The sequence below is a fragment of the Cebus imitator genome, unplaced genomic scaffold (genome assembly GCF_001604975.1).
Source record: "Cebus imitator isolate Cc_AM_T3 unplaced genomic scaffold, Cebus_imitator-1.0 Scaffold155, whole genome shotgun sequence".
NCBI lineage: Eukaryota > Metazoa > Chordata > Mammalia > Primates > Cebidae > Cebus > Cebus imitator.
The window spans coordinates 762,510-782,153 of record NW_016107470.1 but is presented as its reverse complement, the minus strand read 5'-3'; the positions used below and the strand labels follow the sequence as shown (position 1 = coordinate 782,153).

Genomic DNA, 19,644 nt, shown 5'->3' with positions numbered 1-19,644 from the left:
GGAAGGGGAAGGGAAGGGGAAGGGAAGGGAAGGGGAAGGGAAGGGAAGGGGAAGGGAAGGGGAAGGGAAGGGGAAGGAAAGGGGAAGGGAAGGGGAAGGGAGGTTGTAGATATTATTAAAAAAACACAAAAAAATATTTTATTCATAGATTACATGACTGTATATTTAAAAACCTCAAGACAATATAGAGTTTTGGAAAAAATTTACTATAATTAATATGATATATTAATAATTACTATAATTGCAACTAAGGGAGTTGTAAACCAGAGAAAAAGCATATTAATCAATAGCTTCTCTTCCTATAAACATTAAGCAAATTAGAAAGGAAAATGAGGACAGCAGCATCAAAATCAAAGCAATTTTAAGGCTCTATAGGAAATATGACCCAGTTTCTTCAATTAATAAATAATAAGGGTAAAATATAAAGGGGAGAAATGTAGATTAAGAGAAAATTAAGAGACATATCAGCTAATTGCAATGTAAGATTTTTTAGATACAATTAGAACAAACTGTTAATGGGGGGGAAATTAGGATAGAGGAAATTATTAAGAAATCACTTTTGGAGTTTCATTTGTGTACTTTTCTTTAGGATATGGAAATCAGCAAGAGAAAGCCATTCCCATCCTGGCAATGATGAAAGGCCAGGAAATCTCAAACATGGTACGTTTTCTTGAACTCAGAGATCTGAGATGACAAGACAGTAAAGTGAATTCCAAAGAGAAGCCACTCCAAGGAGAGACAGGACCTGAAAACTCTCTCAGCTTTGGTAAAGCACAGGAGAAGGAGGAGCTGCCATAAAAAACAGATAATAAGAAATCATGTAAGAGTTTTAAAACATTCTTAAAGGCCTAGTATAGGCTATCACGTTACTGTAAAATCACTTGGGGTCCCAGGTACAAGGGGCACATTTTCAAGTTCTTTCCCACAGACGTCCCCAGTTCCCCACAAGAAATTAGGAACAAGGAGGGAAACTTGGTGGCGCAGGAATGGAGGAGATGATCAGCTGCCGCTGGGAAACAAGCATGAAGCCCTTCTGCTTCCCAGACCCTTCTCTCATGAAACACGCTCCTAGGTGCAGCAGCCTGCACCCTTCTCATCCCCAGGTCCAGAAAACGATCTATTGTCTCTGAGAGACGGACAATAGTAGAAACCCTCCTGTCTCTGGAGAGAGGGTAGGAAAACTTGTGCTCAGAATCCTACACCAATACTAGTCAGAGGTCACTGCTTCCAGGGAAGGTTTAAGAGCCTGGAGATAGAACTCTATTTTGTGTCACAGATTTGCAGTCGCTACTGAAAACTGAGGGTGAAACAGGAACACTTAAAAACTCTCCAGTACCCTTCTTCCCCAGTTTCAGTACCTAGTAAAAATATGCCACTGCTGGGGGAATTTGAAGCCTGTGGTACACAGAAAGTTAAAACAGAAACAGTAAAACCCAAACCCAGTTCACCACTTGACCAGATTAACTTAACCTTCTACACTAATTGCCGCATAAAAGAGCTGTAGCTATTTCTAAGCATGAATACAATTTACCTGAATGTCTACTGTTCTAATCCACATATTGTTCAGCATTCAATAAAAATTTATGAGATCTACAAAAGCAAGAAAAACCAAACCATTGTCAAGAGATAAAGCAATCAGCTGAACCAAAGTCAGAGATGAATCAGAGATTGGAACTATCAGACAGAGTATTTAAAATAAACATGTCTAATATGTTAAATGATCTAATGGAAAAAATAATTATACAAACAGATGGGGAATTTCAGAGAGCTGAAAGCTATTTTAAAAGAGTCAAAGAGAAATGCCAAAACAAAAAAACAAACAAAAAAAATATCAGATATGAAGAATTCCTTCAACAGGCTCATCAGCAGATTGGACACAGCTAAGGAAAGAATCAGTGAACTTAAAGATATTCCAACAGAGATGATCTAAACTGAAACACAAGAGGAAAAGAAGGGTGAAATAAATGAGAACAATGAATGTAGGAGCTCATTTATCATCACAAATTATCTGACACGTGTGATGGGAGCCTCAGAAGGACAAGAGACACATTATGGGGAAGGAGAAATATTTGAAAAAATAATAGCTGAGCAATTCCTAAAATTAATGAACAACAACAAATGACAGATCCAAGAATTCAAGAGAACCCCAAGTAGGGTTAAACACATGCACGTATACATGCTTAGACATATTGTTAATATAATTCAACTTTTGAAAATCAAAGATTCAAAAAATGTTGAAGTTAGTCAAAGGCAGGAGATGGGGGGGTGCTTTACATACAGAGGAATAAACATAAAATTTAAATCTGACTTCTTGGAAACGATGTAAGCCAGAAAACAATTGGATGATGTATTTAAAGTCTTTGAAAAAAGAAAATGTTTTTAACTTTTTAGGTGTGATAATAGTAGTGTGGTTATGTGGTTTTTCTGAACAAGAGCCCTTATATTTAAAGATTCATCTTGAAATACTTATGGGTAAAACAATAAGTTACAGAGGATTGCTTCACAATAATCAGGGAGGAGGGTTCCCCTGCGAATGAGGGTAGAGATGAAGGAAGATTGACCACAAGTTTATGGCGGTTGAAACAGGAGTGACAGGAACATGGGGATTCAATATGGTATTCTCTCTACTCTTATACATTTTAAAGATTTCCATAACAGAAATGATTTTTAAAGAAAGAGAAATTTTTAAAAAGAAGAAACAAAATGGATAAAAGAGGTAAGCATATTATAGCACATACTCTACTAGGTTTTTCTGATTTTTTGGCTCTACTTAACTGTTTCTCTGTAATTCACAGAAAGTTCACAGGTCTCCAAACTGAGATCACAAAAGGCTGCCGCCACCCTCCCCAGTAATATCAGCCCAACAAAGCCTACCAGTGCCAAAGCTCTCTTCCCCACACAGATTGCACCGTCCTGAGTCCATCAGATTTGAGAAGAATCTCCATCCAGCTGGGGTCTCATATACAGGAACCTTCATTGATTTGGCCACTCTGAAAAATGAAATTTGGAAAAGTCAATTTATATTTCCCTTTTTTTTTTTTCTCAGCACAGCAGGAAGTCTTTAGGATTTACTAATTCCATAGCTAGATTTCAGAAAAACTCAGGTAGTGTTGACAGATTTCAGGATATCAAGCCGTAAGTTAGAAAATAATAAATAACCCATTTCAATGGTTCTCAATTTTGCTTTTCCATCATATAGAAAATATTAAGTTAATATATGAAATGTTTTTTACATTTGTTTCACTCCAGTACATTTTTCTTTATCTTTTTGGAAAGAGTCCATGTGGGGATATCAGAATTTAAATTAAGAGGGTATTTGGATACAAATACTTTGGAATATTGTTTAACGGTATCTACTAAAGATGAACTTACCCATATCCTATGAACCAGAAATTCAACTTCTAGAAATTACTAATGGCATGTAAGAGATACTATGATGCACTGCTCAGATTCACCCTGACCATACTCACCCCCACCCCCCCATACACACACGCATGCACACCACACACACACACACACACACACACACTCACATTTTAGACATTTTAGGATTAAAATATGCATTCTACCAGCTACTAGGAATGCTGATTGCTGACAACTCACAGATGTGGCCTCTATACTCTGCCAAAGAGAGATGTCTTACCCCAAGTCATGTTCCCATCCCTGGGCTAATCCACATACAATGACTGGTATAAAGATCTGGCCTCCTTGCCCCAATTTAGCACAACTCTAGAGGAACATTTCAGCTCCAGAGCTCCCCACAGGTTGGCTGAGTCCTTTGTTGTGATTGCATTTTAGTCCAACTTCTCTGTGTTCAATCCTCCTTCCTCACTCCCCTGTAAGTTTTGATCTTGAATGCAACTTTGATCTTGAAGGCAGAAAGGAATAAACTTCCTGAAAGCAAATATCTCTCAGAGCTGCTTCCGGGGGAACCCAGTGTACAATGTTGCTCAACAGGGTGTATATGTGAGATTTTACAAGAATGATCATAGAATCGCAATTTGTAATAACTGACAATCCAAATGTCCATCAAAGTAGAATGGACAAATAATTTGTGATATATAATATAATACCATAAATCCTATTGTGCAAACCATGGCTGCATGCAACAATTTGAATGAATCTCACAAATATAAGCCAGATGGGATCTGGCTTATGATGGTTTGACTTACAATTTTTCCCCTTTATGATGGGTTTATCCAGATACCACCCCACTGTAAGTTGAGCTCCTATGATTTATGGTGGGGTTATGGTTCCTACTGAATACCTATTGCTTTTGTACCACCATAAAGCCAAAAATTCATAAGTTGAACCATCATACATCAGAGACTGTCTGCTGTGTTGCTGGCATTAAATGCATTTTTGACTTAACAATATTTTTTACTTAAGATGGGTTTATCAGGATGCAATCCCATCTTAAGTCAAAGAGCATCTGTATTGAGTAAAAGAAGTCAATAACAAAGGTATATATACTGTGTTGTTCCACTTAGATAAAATTCAAAAACAGCCAAAACTTATCAATGCTGTCAGGTTTCTGGCTCAGAGGCTCAGAGAATTCAAGTTTTTGTTCAAAGTCTCACAGAAGTAAGGGGAAGTGCTAGAACTTGGACCCAGATCTGCTTAATTTCTCATGTTTCATTCCATTACACTATGCTGTCTTTCCAAATGTCTTAGCGCTTCATGAGGGATGTAGATCTCAAAGCATGCTAGGGAATGAGCTGGTGCAACAGAGATTGCCCTAAGAGTTTCATCTTCTTCATATGCTAGCAACTGAAAGAGAAAAATACCAAATGCCTACCAACAGCAAGATTTAGTTATTTGAAGGCTGTGAGTGCAGAGGGTGACCATAGAGTGGGATTACTGAGGGTCTAGAGAAATAAGAGGAAGAAAAACAAACACAGGATGAAATACACCATGTAGTAATGATTCCTTTAGGCTGGCTTTGTGTCCAGCTAAAGAAAAAACATCTATAAACTCTTGCCATGGAAAGGTGAAGACCTCCCTTTTCACAAACCCTAAATACAATGAATTGTTCGGGAATGAAAAATTGTGTGCTGCCTCTTCCAGTTTGCATTGAAAAGCACTTTTTGGGTAGTCAGCTGTTATTTCAAATATTCTGTCTTCTTTCTTTTTCAACAGTTTAAGAAAGATATAGAATCATGCTTACATCCTGGCAGGAACAATGAAAGAAACCAACTCCAACCTGTACAGCAAAGGTAAATGATTCATTTACCTTTATAATAACATTATTTTTATGGTCAGAAGACTATGGAAGGTAAGAATAAGATTAATTTTATGGTCAGAAGCTCAAGGAAGAGAGAATAAGTCACACAGGATCCTTCCAGGGGCAACACATAGTCAAGCCTGGGTCAAAGTTAATTCAACAAGGATGAATGCATATGGATAGCAAATAAAACGTGCAACATGGGGCAGAGGTGAGGGTGAGAGTGAGGGTACAGGGTGCGGGGATGTATATTTTCTGACCAAAACATTCTTGTGGGTTCAAAGCCAAGTTGGCAGGTCTGAGGGAGGGGAAAGGATTTCCCCAGCTCCCACCCTTTCCAATTAATCACTGTCAGGAGGTCATCAAGCTGAAGGCTGCAGCCGGATTTTAAAGAACCGGATACTTTTATAACTGTGAGCCACATTTGCTGCTATGCAAGCCAGGATAACAATATGGGTAATCAAATTCCAGGATCCTGGGTATGAGTTAATTGTGTCCTAGGGTCGAAAAGGAATTTCCCTCCCTCCTCCCTCTCCAGAACTTGGGATTCATCCCAAACACAGCATTCAGCAGATACCACGCGTTAGACGGGTTTTTGGCAGGAGGCCCCTGGAATCTCTGAAATCCTCTAGTGCAAAAGCTGAAAATGAATCTGCCCATGCTGAGGGGTTGAACCCTCCTCCCTAACTGCCTGCCATTGTGTGGGGGAGATAAACATGAGAACTCACTTCCTAGGAAAGGCCAGAGTAGGAAGGGAAAAAAAGAAAAGTAACCTGGGCCACTATTTTCCTGCAAGTGAGAATGAGCTTGAAAATTATGCTGGATATAACTGTTTAGTCTGAATTTTAAAACCTCCTAAAATGTGACTTAGGTTGGAAATTGTCTCAACCTAGCTTTCCGACAGTTCCTCATACACTACTCCGTATGTGTTTTATGCTGCTAACAAGATGGATGATTTCCTATTTTCCAAATATGCCCTTACATTTTGTTGTTGTATACTCCCCAGTCCTTTTTTATGCTATTCATTTTTCCTGGATTAATACTGTTTTTCAACCTCTGTCAGAATACTTCAAATTGCCTGAAAACCTACCTTACGTGCTTTGCCAGCATAAAGCCTGTTATTCCATTTTGTGCTCTTATAATGGGATAGATGATACTAGGTAATTTATAAAGAATAGAAATTTATTTCCCATAGTTCTAGAGGTTGGGAAGTCCAAGATCAAGGCACCAGCATCTGGTGTGATGAAGGCCTTCTTGCTGCACATGGCAGAGGCACCAGGAAAAAGCTAGCCAAATGCTGTGTGAAGGCTCTTTTATAAGGGTCTTAATCCCATGAATGAGGAAGGAACCTTCATGACCTGATCAACTCTTAAAGGCCCTCTCTCTGAATACCACTGCATTGGCAACACCTGAATTTTGGAGGGAATTAAGCTCCAACATGAATATTGAAAGGGACAAAAACATCCAAACCATAACAAAGCCTGTGGCAAAGACTGCTAGGTGGTCAACAATCCATTTCATCTTCTCAGACACCCAGCTGGACTGTAGTCCTCAATCTCTCTTGAATTTAGCTGTGGCTGTGTGACTGAGTTCTAGCCAATGAAGCTCAAGTTCTAGCCAATGGAACTCCCCTTTCAGATCTGGCTATATCTTTTCATTTTCCATGTTCTTTCTCCTTCTGCCAGCTTGATGTGGACAAGCCCAGCAATCTTAAAAGCCATATGTTGAAGATGGCTGACCCATGAGAGGGGAGGACCTGTATCTCTGAATCACCATTTGGAACAGAGTCAACTATGAATCAGGAACACCTGTTTTTAACCTTAGGGCATTGAAAACACCATTTTGTGTGTTTGAGTAATTATACATCTTTGGGGTAGTTTTATAGTAGCAGTTACACTATCTTAATGCACATAGTCCTTCCCTCAACACTGCAATCAATCCAACGTGACCCTTCCTGCTGTGGAGCTTCCGTAGTATGGGCCCTTATGTTCACATTGTCCTTGCATATGCTGTGTGCTGACTGAACACTTTCCCTCCACATGCAAACACTGTCACCACCACCAATGTGCTAGAACTTCTATGAGGGCAGGGGTTACATCTTATATGTCTTCACGGCTCCCTCAATATCTAAAATTAAACAATACCTTGCCAGACTTGCCCTCAATAAATGCTATATGGTTTCAGTTGACTAATAAATATTATTTAAGGGGCTGTTAAAAGGGTTGTTAAATAGCACGGGACCTAGTAAATCTATTTTATGGACTTTGCTCCTTGTAGCTTTCTTTAAATTATAATTAAGTCATTTCTGCATGTTTTATCTACATTCATCATTTTGAGAAAGGCGAATTTCTCTAGGTATTAATTACTGGAGCTACTAGGATGTGACAAAGGCACATCTTAGAAAGCCAGATCTTACAGAAGGAAGGCAGTGACTAAATGATCATCAAAGGTTTGAGGAGCACAAGGACACATTATTATTATTATTATATTATCATTATTTTGAGACAGAGTCTCGCTCTGTCACCAGGCTGGAGTGCAGTGGCACAATCTTGGCTCACTGCAACCTCCACCTCCCAGGTTCAAGCAATTCTCCTGCCTCAGTCTTCCAAACAGCTGGGATTACAGGTGCGTGCCACCACATCCAGCTAATTTTTTGTATTTTTAGTAGAAATGGGGTTTCACCATGTTGGCCAGGATGGTCTCTTTCCCTTGACCTCATGATCCAACTACCTTGGCCTCCCAAAGTGCTGGGATTACAGACGTGAGCTACTGCACCTGGCAGGACACATTATTTTTATCTTACCAGTCTGAAGGCCACCCTACCCTTATGTGATCAAACAGGATAGTAGATATAAAAGTACCTGAAAAGTGCCTTGAGAGCTCACTAAACAGGGGTGCTAACATGGCCACCTTGGTGCCTCCAGTGTCCTGGCCATTGTTTGCCCATAGCAGGTATTCAAATGTTTATTAACCCAAAGCACTATATCATTATGTATGATAAGAGTCTATTGGAATATCACATATTGATGACCCTTTTCACCTTGCAAGAGAGTAGCAAAATAAACACAGACTGATCATATCAAGTGCATGAGGCATATCCAGCTGCTCTTGGAATCCTACTTCAAGAAAGTTGTGACAGATTTAAAGAGCACAAGATCCAGGTGTCTCTTCCTTTCCTCTGTCTTCAAATGTCCAGTTGCTTGAGAGCCAAGAAGGGCCCATTGTACTATTTTCTACACACTGAACTCTCAACCCCTTTTTGAAACCCTCAAATACATAGATTAGGAAAAGATATTTGCATCATATATATCTAACAAAGGACTTACATGCAGTTTATATTTTAAAAACTCTTATAAATCAGTTTTTTTAAAGGCAGATAACCTTAAAAAATGGGCAAAAGTCTTGAACAGGCGCTTTACAAAAGAGGATATTCAAATAACAATTAGCATATGAAAGCATGCTCAACATCACTAGAGATCAGGGATATGCAAATTAAAACCACAGTGAAACATTACTATGTATCCACAAGACTAGCTGGAAAGAGTGGTATTGCCAAGTGCTGGTAAAGAAGTGGAGCCCTAATGTACTGTTAAACGGATGCAAATTAGTAGTACCAACTGTGGTGTACTTATTCAATGTGGTGTATTCACACAAAGGAATACCATAGGACAACAAAAATGAACTGCCTGCCACTATATGAAACAATAAGAATGACTGTCATCATCATAACATTGAGTGAAAGAAGCCAGACCCACAAGAATATACACTGTATGATTTCATTTATATAACATTCAAAAATAGACAAAACTCATCATTGATGGGAAAAGTCAGAATAGTGGTTACCTCTCAGGAGAACAGAGAAATATGTGATCAGAATGGGGAACAAGGAAGCTTCAAGTGCTATTCTGTTTTTTGATCCAGATAGCAGTTACATGGGTGTGTTCATTTTGCAAAAAATTCCTTGAGGTAAACATTTATGAGTTGTCCTTTTCTTTATGTCCTTTATACTTCAATTAAAAGTTTATTTGAAAGAAAAAGCCCTCTGCAGTGTTTATGACTAAGTGCATGCTTGAATTAGCGATGTTTACATAATCCCAAGAAACAAACTACTGAAGATAGGGTTTAACAGCATCCTGGATATGCTGGTTACTGTCTAACAGACATTTAACAAAACAGCCCTCAAGCTAGTGCTTCAGTATTTTCACATCGGTGAGTTCACTCCCAGATCCCATCTTTGGTGTCTAGCACTGCTGGCTGGGCTGCTTTATCGTAAAAATGCTTATATGACTTTGTACTTTAAAAGCCTTTTTAAGAAAGCCTACCTGGTTCATATACGAATGAGGCTGAGTTCAGCTAAACTTGGTTTTCTAATAACAATCTTAAAATTTACCCTTAAATCCACTTTTTGGACAGAAAAACTCACACTTTCAGATGTTAATAAAATAAACATAAAACATGAGGCTGTCATAATAAAGTAACTACAAAAGTTTTTCAACCATATATATAAATTTTAGCAGAGTGCTATTCAATCCTGGGGCCTCCATTATTTCAGCCTGGTCTAAACCTCAAAAAAAAAAACCCACATATTAACTCTTTCCGTGCCTGTCTTAACCTTAGAAAGGTTGTAAGGCTCAAATGGGATAGTATATAATTCTGCAAAATGGCCTACAGAGTTGCAACATTATCACTGTTCTTAGTACCGGACCTTTCACTTAACCCAAAGGGAACTAAATATATCACTTAAAGAATACTAAATAAATAAATAAATAAATAAAGCAAAAGATAACTGTATGTCTCATGGCATCTCTAAACTTCTAGAGTTTGACAAATTATAAAACAGATAAGTGGACCCCGACCTGATGGGACTTTGCCACTTTACGTAGACACTTCTCTACTTTCATTTTAGATAGGTGTCATGGGGAAAAGTAGAGGACTCTTCCCAATTAGATCTTAATTTTTGTTAGGCAACATAGGCAGGCAGATTTCTGGAAATCCTGACTTTGCTTGAAAGAAAAGAAACTTAGCTTTAGGAAATTGACCAAAAATCCAAAAGAAAAACATGTAAAATTGTAACTACCACAGTTCACTCTCTTCAACTATTAAATAATCTGGGGAATTAACAAGTGTCTGTGTTTACAGCCTTGATGCTTGAGCACTTTAATGTAAGCTGTTCCTGGCTCTGGTTATTTTCAAAAAAAAAAATAAATTGCCAAGGATCTAGAGCTGGGGAATTTTAAGTCTCAAGTGCTCCAGCTAAGTTGAGAGATAGTCAAGAGACAACTGTCAGCCATCCTTCAGGCTTCCATGGGATTCTCCCCAGACTAGCAAGAAGTGAATCATCTTCTTATCTTTTTGTTTTAATTTGCTTTGTATTTTTCAGGATATGCAGACTCTTTTTGAAGTTTTATTTTTTTAAAAAACAACCTATGGAAGATTTAAAATCAGTTCATTTACGCCTATAAACTAAAACTGGTAGTAACTGACATGACAGCTCCAAGATAAAGCATTTCTATAAAGCAAAGCTTCTTCTATTTCTTAAACTATTTTTGTTTTTTCTCTTTTCTATATCCAATTAGCATGTTTTCTTAGACAGTATTATAGAAATCTTGTTAAATCTGTGCTATAAGACAAGAGGGAAAGGATACATCTAGGCACTGGACATTAAATGAATATACAGCAACTATAAATGGATACTCACTCTAAAAGAAGAAAACAGAGAAGATTAGTATGTGTGTAATGCTGCTTCACTACTCTATGAGTAACAGCATAATTCTATGAGGCATGAGTATCCATTGAAATACAATGGCATTATCAGTGCTCCTAAAACAAACACCTGTTCCTTGCTCTGGTGTTTCATATTGGATTCTGTTTCAGCAAGGCCACAGACCTCACTGTCTGTCCCCAGCATTCTATGAGGGAGGAAAAAAGAATGGGCAGAATATTCTATAAGTTGGGTCTAAATATAAGGAAAAGATGGATAAATGTAATCACATTAAAAACTATAAAATTTATATTTGTCAAAGACACTAAAAAAAGGAAGTAAGCCATAGATTGAAAGAAGATAGTTGTAACACATAAAATTGAAGGATTAATGGCTAATTTAAATGAGGAAGTCCTATAAACCAATAAGAAAAACTCAGATGACCTAAGCAAGTTACAGGGGAGGAAGACTGATTGACCAATATGAAAATATATAGTAAATCAGGGAAATGAGAATCAAAGTAACAACCAGATATCATGTCACATGTATCACATTAGCCAAATAAGAAAAAAGAGGCCAGGCATGGTGGCTCATGCCTGTAATTGCAGCAGTTTGGCAGGCCAAGGTGGGTGGATCACCTGAGGTCAAGAGTTCAAAACCAGCCTGGCCAACATGGTGAAACCCTGTCTCTATTAAAAATAAAAAAAGTTAACCAGGTGTGGTGATGGACACCTGTAATCCCAGTTACTTGGGAGGCTGAGGCAGGAGAATTGCTTGAACCTAGGAGGCAGAGGTTGCAGCAAGCTGAGATTGCGCCATTGTACTCCAGCCTGGGTGAAGAGTGAGATTCTGTCTCAAAAAATAAAAAAGAAAGAAAAAGATCTAATAATACCAGGCATTGGTGAAGTGTCATGGGAAAACAGAAAATAAAAAAAAAAAGACAAAAGAATTATAAATTGGTACACTCAGTTTACACTCAGTTATTTGAGAATTCCTAGTAGACTTGATCATGCCTTGTAATCCAGCAAGCCCACTTCTGGAATTTTTCCTACAGAAACTTGAACACACGTACACAAGAAGATGAGGTTCAAGGATATTTATTACCACACTGTATGTGAGAGAGAAATAAAGCTAAATCAGAAGCAACCTATTATTCATCAGAAAGGCATTAGACAAGCTGTAGTTTATTTCTACAGTGACAAACAGCCATAGTACAGGGTACCGAATTATAGAATGCAAAAGAGCTGCAAAAAAGAAATTTTATGTACTTCTGTCTTATAATATTATCTCAGATCCCTGCTATTCCAGTTACTGTTCCTTCATCAATAGTCCATATTGAAAATCTAGTGGGATATCATTCCAACCCTTTAATAACAGGTTTCAGACATTTGCAACACTGAAGAATTAATGGAACTAAATGAAGAGACACAACACCATCTGGCTTAGAGAAGAAGCTAGAACCTACCGATGCCACCAGGGCTGTGGAGAAATTCGCAAGAGATACCCTGCCCCATAACTATGCCTCTGAAGACAGAAGGCAAGTCTGTGCACACTAGCCGCAGCCAGCTGCGATTAATCAGCCTGGGCATTTCCCAAGATACTTTTTGCCTTTCATTGACATGAATAGAACTCAAAACCTTTCCTGTTTTGTTTTTTTAATTAAGAGATGGTGTTGGCCGGGTGCAGTGGCTCACACCTGTAATCCCAGCACTTTGGGAGGCCGAGGCGGGCAAATCACAAGGTCAGGAGTTCGAGACCAGCCTGGCCAACATGGTGAAACCCCGTCTCTTCTAAAAAATTAGCAGGGCGTGGTGGCACATGCCTGTAATTCCAGCTACTCAGGAGGCTGAAATAGGAGAATCACTTGAACTGGGGAGGCAGAGGTTGCAGTGAGCCAAGTTCATGACACTGCACTCCAGCCTGGATGACAGTGTAAGACTTCAAAAAAAAAAAAAAAAAAAAAAGTGATGGTGTTTATATTCTGCGTACTATGAACATTTTCCCCTTCCTTTTCTCCTGCTAACCTGTCCACCAATATCACAGAGAAGGATTCATCAGTCCGGTGTATGTTTCTTAAGTGAGACTGCCATTTTTGGCTCTCTTTAGGGAGTTCCTGGTTTTTTGAAAATAGATTAAATATCTCTCAGGGGCAAAATTCTCCAGATTCCAGTTGGAGATGCCCTGAGCAGAGCCTTTGGGTTCCCTGGGGTTCCCTTTGGGAATGTGAATAGCAGCTGTCCATGGTGGGTTTGGAATACCACGGACTGAACACCACATTCCACCTGTTTCATTTCATCATGTAACCCTGATCTCTGACCCAATGGATGAAGCAGGTTGCTGTTTCCTGTGAAGCCAAATCAGGTCACAGGCAGCTCTCTGCATGGTTCTGAGAAGACAAGCATATATCAAGGGATGCAGAGGCAGCCACCCCACCTGAAAGGTACCACCTTCAAGACTGTGCTTATCTTCCCAGGGTTTCCTTTGGTCACTAAGGTTTGGGTTTAATTTTATCAGCAAGCATAAACAAAGGTCATGCCATACTAATACTGCTCTAATGCTACCTTTTAAAGAAACGACTGTAATCCCAACACTTTGGGAGGCTGAGGAGGGGGGATAGTTTGAGCCCAGGAGTTTGAGGCCATCCTGGGCAAAACTCCTGGCTCAAAAAAAAAAAAAAAAAAACTACAAAAATTAGCCAGGTGTAGTGGTGTGTACCCGTAGTCTTATCTACTTGGGAGGCTGAGATGGAAGGATGGCTTGAGCCCAGGAGTTCGAGGCTGCCGTTAGCTATAATATGCCACTGTACTCCAGCCTGAATAGCAGCAAGACCCTGGCTGAAAAAACAAAACAAAACAGAAAGTTTAAGGTAAAAATAAGTGATGGTGGATGAATTTCCAAATGGAATTATATACAAAGGGTTTGCTGGAAAGGTTAGTAACCTTATATGTTAATTCACCAAGTCCAGTGCTGTAAATTTATTGTGAAAAGGTAGAAGACTATGGTAAAAGTAGCCTCTCTACCTTGGTGGGATTTTTCGAAACCAAATGCTCATTTCATTGTAAAACTTCACAAAGAGGGTAGAGCATACATTTCTCACATTTACACAGAGCATCTTGTGGGGCTGGTGGTTTCATTCAGCACACATGGGAAAATACTGCTAAGATTTACCAAGCAATATTTTCTTTATATCACTATGATAGAGGTGGTATTCAAGGGAATTTACTACCATTGAACACTTCTGAAGAGCAAGGGAGAAGAAGGACTATGTCAAATGCTCTTAACTCACATCAAGGATTCCCAGCAAGATGCCTTTTCCAAAGAGCCTTGAGAAAAAAGACATTGGAAGGGGATGTCCGGAAAATAGAGATACTCCTCCTCCAGGTTCTGACTTGCAATAAGCTCTGAACTCAGCAGGGAGGGGCAGCCCTGCCTTAGTAGCGTCCACTCTGGGACTCGCCTAGTGGGGACAGCTGGAGGCATGACTAGTGAATGTGGCTGACAGCAAGTCTGTTTGGTATCTGAGTGACTTGTGCTCTGTTCCTCTAAGCAGTCTGGTTCTAGAGTTCAGACCCAGGGGAGGTGGTGGGGGAAGAAGAAGGAGATGGGAATAGCAGCTCTTTGCATTCAGGGTCACCCGCACAGTGCCACCTGAACTGAGACTGATCCTCTCTGAGGACCTAGTCGTCTCTGGGAGACAGAGACCAAAATAGGTTGGCGAGAACAGGCAGTTCCTGAGATCAACTGGAGAAGCAGAGACACCCCAGGGAGATGAGAAGGCCACTTAACTGACCCCTCTGCCTTCTCTGGAGACTGAGGCAAGGACCGTGTTGGTCTATGTGGTTCCATTCCATGTAGGATCTCTTGGGTGCTTAGGAGAAACTTCCTAATAAGAGAAGGACAGGGAGCTTTTACTTCAAGAACTCACTGCCAGAAAACAAGCAAGCCTGCTGGCAACAGAGGGGCAAAGGGCTGGTAGAAAAGTGAATGCAAGATTGCAGGGCCTCTGAGCTTAGAACTGCTTCAGGGGCACAGTCTTGTGGTGGGAGTGGGGGTGGTGAGCAGTCCCTTTAGGTCAAGATCCCACAGCCTACAGAGGAGGGAGATCAAGATGAATGAAGCAGGAGGTATACCTCTCTCTCTGTCAGGCCAGGGCTGAAGCCCAAGCTGTGCCTTTTGTGCTAAAGGTATTCCTTCTTCGAGACCCAATAATTTCTGGCTATTAAAAAGTATTATAGCACACTGAGTTTCTCAGAACAGAACATTTTAATGCCATCTGCTGAAGCGTTGTCATAATAAAGATTCAAATGTAGGGTGTTTGCGATGGGAATAATTCCCCCTCAGTATGTGGTGCCCTTATACAGTGCTCGTCCTGTGCAGCTCACCATTGGCCTCACCTGAATCCAGGCAGAGTAGAACCTACTGTCCTCAAGTCCCCTAAGGACATTTCTGGTGGAGTAGGAAATGAACTATACCCTTCACAGACTGTCACATGACTGAGAGTGGCCCTAAAAGCATTTCACCATCTTTGAGCTGTTGAAGACACAACTTTGAATAGAACATTTTATTTTTTCCAATTGTGTGCCCTGTGCAAAAGCATTCGATGGTGGTAAACTCTGCGGATGTGTGTGTCTGAGGCCCCATTCCATCTCACACCAGACATATTAAAATACATCTGTATCTCACATAAAACTCTACTTTTTGCTCCAGAAGAAATTGAAATAATTTTTATAATTTTGCTTTCAAAATGATGATGCTACAAGTCACTCATTTAGTTAACTCTTGGCAATGATAATGCACACTCCAGAATCCTTTCAAAAGAAGAAAATATATTCTACAAATTATTTTCAAGTGTGATGGTGATTTCTTGAATATTAAATTTAAGAATAAAGCGACAACATGTTGCATTTTATACATATTCAGTTAGGCGCTTAATCATGTTAGTGTTGTGGATGTCTTCATCTGGGAGCTGATAATTGCTTTCAGGTCTTTAAGTAGGTTCATGAAACAACAGTCCTAGGCAAGGTACTGAGAGTGCCAGTAAGGGATGACATGCATGTGTGCACGTGCGTGCGTGCTTCTGTGTGTTTGTCCGTGGATGTTCGTGTGGGCGGGTGGCTGTGTATTTTGGGGACACAGAAGGATAGTTTAACTTATCAGGATCTTAGGTTGTTTTTTGCACAATAAAGTTTCAGGAAGAGTCCTCCACCGTTCCTACAACATTCTGCATATCTTGTTTTTATTTTCATAAGGTTCTACAAATTCATTTCTGAACATTCCATCGCAGAATTCTGTCAGCCAACTCACATTTTCTCTGTCAATTTCCAGTGCAGTGAATTATGCGGATTTGGAATATGATATACAGGCACATGCAATCCCAGCACACTAACCTAGCACTAAGCTATTGACTGTGTTTCTCCGAAAATCTTGAAACAATGTTCCAAGAGTAAGAAAAAGTGATCCTTCACTTATAACATATTTTCTAGCTGGATGAAATATGACAGTGGATTTTTTTCCCCTCATGAAACCAAATGTGCATATCCAATCCAAATAAAAGTAGCAAATTGACTTCATATGATGTAAACTTTTAGTAAACTTACGGTAAGATTACACGTATGGAATTCCCAGATAATGGCCTTAAAGGTCTAACCTAGCAAACAAGCTTGGACATGGTTCCCCGCTTTTTGTCAAGCTGTAAAACATTCTGAGATGGGAGAGCTGGTGGTGCTTAGTTATTCACTTTCTCAGAAGAGGTTAATGTTTTTCACACTTTCTTGATGATAAGAACCACCTGGGGTGCTAATTAAAAATGCAAATTCCTAGGCCTCTCTGCTAGAATATTCACAGTTACAGGTCTTGGTTAGAGCCCACGTGTCAGTACTTAAAAGCAGTTTTTGTTTGTTTGTTTTTTTAATTTCTGGAGATTCTTGTTTTCAGGAGAGTTTATAAAACACTTGGTTAAGACAAACTGCAAGCAAATGACAATTGTATATGTCTATTGTATATATCTATTCACAATTTTAATAGCTGCAAGTATTATACAGTATTTAAAAGGTCCTCAAAGGGTATTATCTGATTGGGGGTTCAGAGTTGAACTGACATTGAACATTGGTGCTGGTGTGAGAGTCTACCATGTGAGATGATAGCTATGCTAGTCAAACCCCAGCAAGCTGAGGTCCAGCCCTCGCCTCCTCTTGACATCTCAATTAAATGTGAGCAAAGCAACTGTCCTCCCCATCCCACCCCCATAGCTACTGTAAGCATCTTGCTGGATTTAAAATCTGACAGACTGGGTTTTGAAGTTCCACTCTTATACTATTAATTCTGTGACACTTGTAAGCCAGTCACTTACCCTCTCTTATCCTCAGTTCCTGCATCTAAGATTAAAGAGGCTGTGCAGTAGAGTGAAACAAGCTTGGGCTTCTTGGATAGACAAACCTGGGTTCAAATCCTGAACCCCACCTTTCACTAGTTTTGGGGACTCGGGTAAGTCACTGGTTTTCTACAAGCCTTCATGTCCTCATAGGCAGAGATGGGAGTAGTTGCACGATAAACACTCTGCAGCTATCACTTAACAGGCAGAAATCCTTACCTTGGGTAGGGGAAGGTGCTTGTATGAGTTGAAAGGGCTCTGACCATGAGGTCCCCAACAGAGGGTACCCATAGCTGAGGTTGGCCTTGAGGAAAAGAATCTGTCCTCCCTTGAGAAAATACTCCTCAGTTTCACTTTCCAGGGACTCCAAAGGCTTGCAATTCCTGGACAAGCCTGCTTTTTGCCCACCAGGACTTGGTGATACTGCTTCCCTCTCTTCGGCTAGCTGAGCCTTAACTGTCCTTTCAGTCTCAGCTTCTGGGAAGCACCACTAGAGCCCCAGGGCTATAAACTAAAGGTCTGTGTCCACTGCAACTTCATATGTTAAATCTTAACCCCCAACATGATATTATTAGGAGGTGGGGCCTTTGGGAGGTTATTAGTTCATGAGGGTAAAGCCCTTATAAATGGGATTAGTGCCCTTATATTAGAGACTCCAGAAAGCTCCCCCAACCCTTCTGCCACATGAGGATACAGCAAAAAAGACAGCTATCTATGAACCAGGAAGCAGGCCCTTGCAATACACTGAATCTGCTGCGTCCTTGATCTTGAACTTCCCAGCCTCCAGAACTGTGAGAAATGCATTTCTGTTGTTTATAAGCCACCCAGTGTATGGTACTTTGCTACAGTAGCCCAAGTGGACTAAGAAGTCTAGAATGAGAGGTCCCTCCTGGGGTTCCCCAGAGAGACACAATCAGCCCACCATCTGATATCCCATAGCACCTAGAGCATTTCTGCCCTAACACCTTTCACACTATGCTGTCCCCTGCATGCACTTCCAGCAGCTTCAGGAGGACAAGGGCTGTGTCCTCCTCTGAATATCAACTCAGTTCAGGGTCTGGCAATGAATGGGACTTGAGGGGTAACTACTGACTGAACAATAATCTCTGGACTACATTCCAATGGGCATAAGAAGGATGGATTATCAAAAACTCAGGGGTGACGAGATTTAACATGCAGAGTCCCAGCTGCTTTGAAAATCACTGCAGGTAGTAAGTGGTGCTCCTGCTGCAAGTGGACTATGGCCGCACACAAAAAAAGAGTTTGGGAACCCCTGAGTTAACTGAGAAGAGAAGGGAGGTCCTGGCTAGTGCAGGCTTGTTAATGAAATTAGCACGGCTCTTGGGTGCTGGGTAGAAGCTTCTGCGTGGGAATAAGACCTGTACATGAAGGTGCAAGGGTCTCAAGAGGGGCCACCACAGCCTTCCCTGAGTATCTCCCCAAACAACCCCTGGCTACCTGGGTGCCCTGGGAACAATGTTGCTGGTGGTGGACCTGTCCCAGAACAGAGGGGTCAGACCTTTGGAAGACACATACTGCCACATTTCTGTGATTTTGGTCTCTCCTGCAGCCTTTTATTTACTAGGGAGTATAGTTCAAAAAGGTGGATTTCAAAGAAGAAGGTGAGTCTAGGATTAGAAGCAGCTGGAGAAGACAACCCATTTGCCTGCCAGTTCAAGCACCTCCTCCCCTCAAAGCCCCTTCCCTCTTCCCTGCCTTGTAAAATAAACCATAGTTTATTTCAGTGAAATCTCTATAGGTTTGCATATAAACCATGTCTTTTTCTTTGCTCCAATTTAATTTGTTTCTGCCCCTGGCAACCCAAATGCCTGTATTTAAACAGCCAGTATCCTCAGACTCCTAACTGGAAAACGGAGGTACCAAGAGATTAAACAGTTTGTTCAAAGCTACAAACTGGAAGTGGCTGGGCAGGGAGTCAGGCTCTGTCCTGCCTAATCCCAGAACCCATTCTCTGCACACTGAATCATGCCAAGACATTCTTCAGGACCTCTATGGGTATTTCTGGATATGTGCTGCCTATAAAAAAATTTATAAAAAGTGTGCTGGATTGAAATAGTGGAACTGTAAGAAATACTTGCTGCAAAGACCAAAACTATAACCTTCTAGCAGTAATAGTAATGATAATAACAGCTAACGTCTCAGCATTTACTATGTGTCAGGCACTGTGCTAAACACTGTAAAAGCATGTTGTAACCTTTCCTCTCCATTCTTAATAGAGGACACTGAGACTCAGAGAGGTTATATGACTTGTCCAAGGCCTCAGAGCTAATACAGAAAAGCCCTGTTGTTCAAAGCCAGCTCTCACTCTTTCCAAACTCGAGCCCTTGC

At 40.4% G+C, this 19,644-nt stretch overlaps 1 protein-coding gene across 3 annotated transcripts in view; it reads right to left on the bottom strand.

Moving 5' to 3' along the window:
* PGM5 (phosphoglucomutase 5) overlaps window positions 1–19,644 on the bottom strand; it is a 177,007-nt gene that overhangs the window by 70,968 nt on the left and 86,395 nt on the right. For all 3 annotated transcript variants that reach the window (XM_017543420.2, XM_037743818.1, XM_017543421.2), the window contains one exon: window positions 2,875–2,990. In XM_017543420.2, coding sequence (XP_017398909.1) covers window positions 2,875–2,990 — 116 coding nt within the window. The remainder of the gene's footprint in view (window positions 1–2,874; window positions 2,991–19,644) is intronic.